At 52.7% G+C, this 3,587-nt stretch overlaps 1 protein-coding gene across 1 annotated transcript; it reads left to right on the top strand.

The window, feature by feature from the left end:
- Positions 1–2,063: 2,063 nt before the first annotated feature.
- On the top strand, positions 2,064–2,732 carry LOC110698961 (tropomyosin-like). Its single transcript, XM_021876465.1, has one exon. It carries the CDS (start codon positions 2,064–2,066, stop codon positions 2,730–2,732), a length of 669 nt encoding a protein of 222 aa, XP_021732157.1.
- The last annotated feature ends 855 nt before the right edge of the window (positions 2,733–3,587 follow it).

The raw sequence follows: 3,587 nt of genomic DNA, 5'->3' as shown, positions 1-3,587 counted from the left end.
GGAACCTAGCTGTGAACTCAGCCGGTTTATTAGTACGGCTGAGTCTAGAACTGGGTCTGTCGCCTCTGTTCTTTGGGACAACCCTTTTTCAACACCCATATCGACCGACTCTGTGTCTGTGCAGGACACAATGGCCAGAATCCGGTCTACTGCCAGAGATCCCAACTACAGAAGTGGGAGCTCAAATGAGCAGCCGCCTGAGGTCCCAGCTTCAGGCGGTGAAGTAGATCATGGAGAGGTAGAGCAGAGAGGCTCACCCGGGGGCGCTCCTAGCACCCCGGGTGATAGCATTTTAAACGAAGAGAGTGCTCCCCTCCAGGAGACCAGAGAGCAGGTAGGCTCTGAAGAGGAGGTCTCCAACTCCCCAGCCGGCTCTGATGCCGGTCACGTTCAAAGTAGCAGTAGCAGCTACTTAACCGAATCTGAGGATAGCGAGGAGGCGGAGAGGCCTTCTTGGGATAATAGGAACGATCCTCTCATGATCGTCGTCTCCTCTAAGGACCGCGAGCTCATGCGGGCTGCGCTGCCAGATTTTATCAAACGGCGGCCGCTGGGGGGTGACTATACAATAAAAGTCCCGGCTACTCTGGGAACAATATGGTGGGAGGATGGACAACCGAACGCGAACGCTTGGTTCGGGTGCTACGAGGCGGCCTTCGTGGCCGGAGTCCGCTTCCCTCTCCACGACACAATAAAAGCCATACTTAGGGGGTATGGCCTAGGTCTCTGGCAATTAACCCCCAACTCATGGGTAAATATTTTAGGGTATATCGCCGCCTGCGAGATGCAGGGCCTCAACCCCGGCTGGGAGGCGTTTGCCCACATGCATTACTTGCGTAGGAGCCCAGGCGGCTGGAGAGCCTGGTATTCCTTGACCACCCAGCCCAAATACCTCATGACCTTGGACAAGCCATCCAAATGGTCGGACTGGAAGCACCGGTTCTACTTGGTTAAGGCCCCAACTACGGCAGAGAACAGAGAATTCCGGATCTACAACCGGAAACCAGAACTCTTGGGGACCAAGTGCTGCCTGCCCCCTGTCCCGGAGGATGATAGAGAGACCATCCTTGACTCCGGGTTTTTTGAGTTAGTTCCTGACACCCTCTCATCCGGAGAGATAGTAAGGGTACCTAGAAACTGGGTGCCCAAACATGAATTTTTTAGGGACGAATGCTTCTTGTCCGCTTGTGGTCTAAGCAGCATGTTTAAAAAACGTATGTATTCGGAACTCAGCCGGTTTCTTTCGAACCGGATGCTTTTATTTCCTTGCTTATTTATTATTCTAACCGTGTGCCTTCCTCTGCAGAAGAAGCCAAGAAAATGCTGCCCACCGAGAAGACACCGGCTAGGTCGGCTGCCGACATCCGGAAAGCCAATCTCGAGAAAAAACTTGCTGCCCAGGTGGCGAAGAAGGTATAACCGTCTGATCCTTCTCGTTTATTTCAATCCTTTTATCCCACAACTTATATTTTTCTCGTTTACAGGACGGGAAGCAGATGCCCCGGTCCCTTCAAAAACAGGTCAGGCCTCCGCCGACCCAACAAGAGTCTGCATCCAAGGTGCAGAAGACAGCCGACCGGCAAACTACGGCGGCAAATCAATAAGGGTCCCAGACGGGCCTGGATCTGCGGATGTGCTTTCTGCCATCCCATTGAGGACCGCAACCGGTCCCTCTGAAGGCCGTTCGGGCCGCCAAGGTAACTTCGACCTTACACTGCTTGATCTGCCCATGCGGGTCAAGTCTTATTCACAGTCTCGATCGCAGCCGGGGGATTCTCCAATCAGCCGGCAATCTATAGGCAGAGCATATGCGAGTTTCTCACCGTCTGTTTCTGGTGCAGATAATTCTCCCCGCTGGCCGGACGGGGCACAATATGCCCGGGCCATGCTGAAAGGCGTCCCTAGGGACGAGAAGGAGGCGATCCCTGGGATCAACTCCTTTAATGCCGACCGGGTGCTGGTCGACCTGGCCGACGTATGCTCCAACAACCATGCGGTAATTTTCTTGACGTGCATTTTTAAATATGCAGTATTAACCGGCTGTTTTTTTTTTTTTGCAGGCTATGCTTCGCGTAGAGGGGCTCAAACGAGCTTATACCCGCAAGTCTGAGGAGGTAAGGAGAAGCAAACGGGCTGTTGATGACGCCCATAATGTTGCTGACTACTCTTTGTACATGCATGGCTTAGAATCTAAATCTATACGCATGGAACAGGCGGAGAAGACCAAGGCCCTCCAACAGCAGATTGATCAGCTGAAAAACCAAGTTGACCAACTGCAGGCGTCCCTGGATGATGCCAATAAAAAGTTGGAGGTACAGACAGAGCCCCTCCAACGGCTGAGCAAGGCGGAGACTGAAAATGGCCGCCTTGCCAAAGAGAATGAGCGCCTACGCAAAGAGGCGACTGCTGCCCATGAGAACTTCAAGGCCACCTTGGAGTCAGAGCAGGAGAGGCTCATTGAAGAGAATGAGCATGACTGTGCAAACCGGATGCAACGGGCGTTTTCCCTCATCCACCCGGAGGCGAACTTCACCGTCTGGGAACTCGCCTTCAAATATTCTGATCTTGCCATTCTGGCCGAGGAGGCGAATGAGCCGGGGCCCGGACCCTATGACGCTTGGGTTAGGGAGGAGATTGCGCGACGGCAGGCGGAGGCTGCTGAAGTGGAAGAAGTTGTTCCTGAAGCCAACGCAGCCGCTCACCCTGATCCAACCCAGAACCAACCGGAATAGGACCGGTTCACTGTTCGCCTGGAGTAGCAACTGCTTCCCGGCCTGCGCGCCTTGCATTATCTTGTAATAGCACCGGATGAGATGGGCTAAGCTGTAATAATTTTTATTTTGAATATTAACATTTTCACCGGCTGAGCCGGCTTTTGAATGCTTTTTATGTTTCTGCACTTCAATACTAGAATTCTTGTTATTTTTTATACATATTTCTGCGAGGATAACCAAAAGAACCCCGCCGGTAACACTACCGCTTGGGTCTTCGCCAACTAGGCGAAGAAATTTACTAGGGTTGCCAAGAAGACCCCACCGGGAACACTGCCGTCTGGGTCTTCGCAAACTAGGCGAAGAAATTTGCAAGGGTTGCCAAGAAGACCCCACCGGTAACACTGCCGTCTGGGTCTTCGCAAACTAGGCGAAGAAATTTGCAAGGGTTGCCAAGAAGACCCCACCGGTAACACTGCCGTCTGGGTCTTCGCAAACTAGGCGAAGAAATTTGCAAGAGTTGCCAAGAAGACCCCACCGGTAACACTGCCGTCTGGGTCTTCGCAAACTAGGCGAAGAAATTTGCAAGGGTTGCCAAGAAGACCCCACCGGTAACACTGCCGTTTGGGTCTTCGCAAACTAGGCGAAGAAATTTGCAAGGGTTGCCAAGAAGACCCCACCGGTAACACTGCCGTCTGGGTCTTCGCAAACTAGGCGAAGAAATTTGCAAGGGTTGCCAAGAAGACCCCACCGGTAACACTGCCGTCTGGGTCTTCGCAAACTAGGCGAAGAAATTTGCAAGGGTTGCCAAGAAGACCCCACCGGTAACACTGCCGTCTGGGTCTTCGCAAACTAGGTGAAGAAATTTGCAAGGGT

The sequence above is a fragment of the Chenopodium quinoa genome, unplaced genomic scaffold (genome assembly GCF_001683475.1).
Source record: "Chenopodium quinoa cultivar QQ74 unplaced genomic scaffold, ASM168347v1, whole genome shotgun sequence".
Taxonomy (NCBI): domain Eukaryota; kingdom Viridiplantae; phylum Streptophyta; class Magnoliopsida; order Caryophyllales; family Amaranthaceae; genus Chenopodium; species Chenopodium quinoa.
Note: the sequence above shows the minus strand (reverse complement) of the source record. Positions and strands in the feature narration are given on the sequence as shown.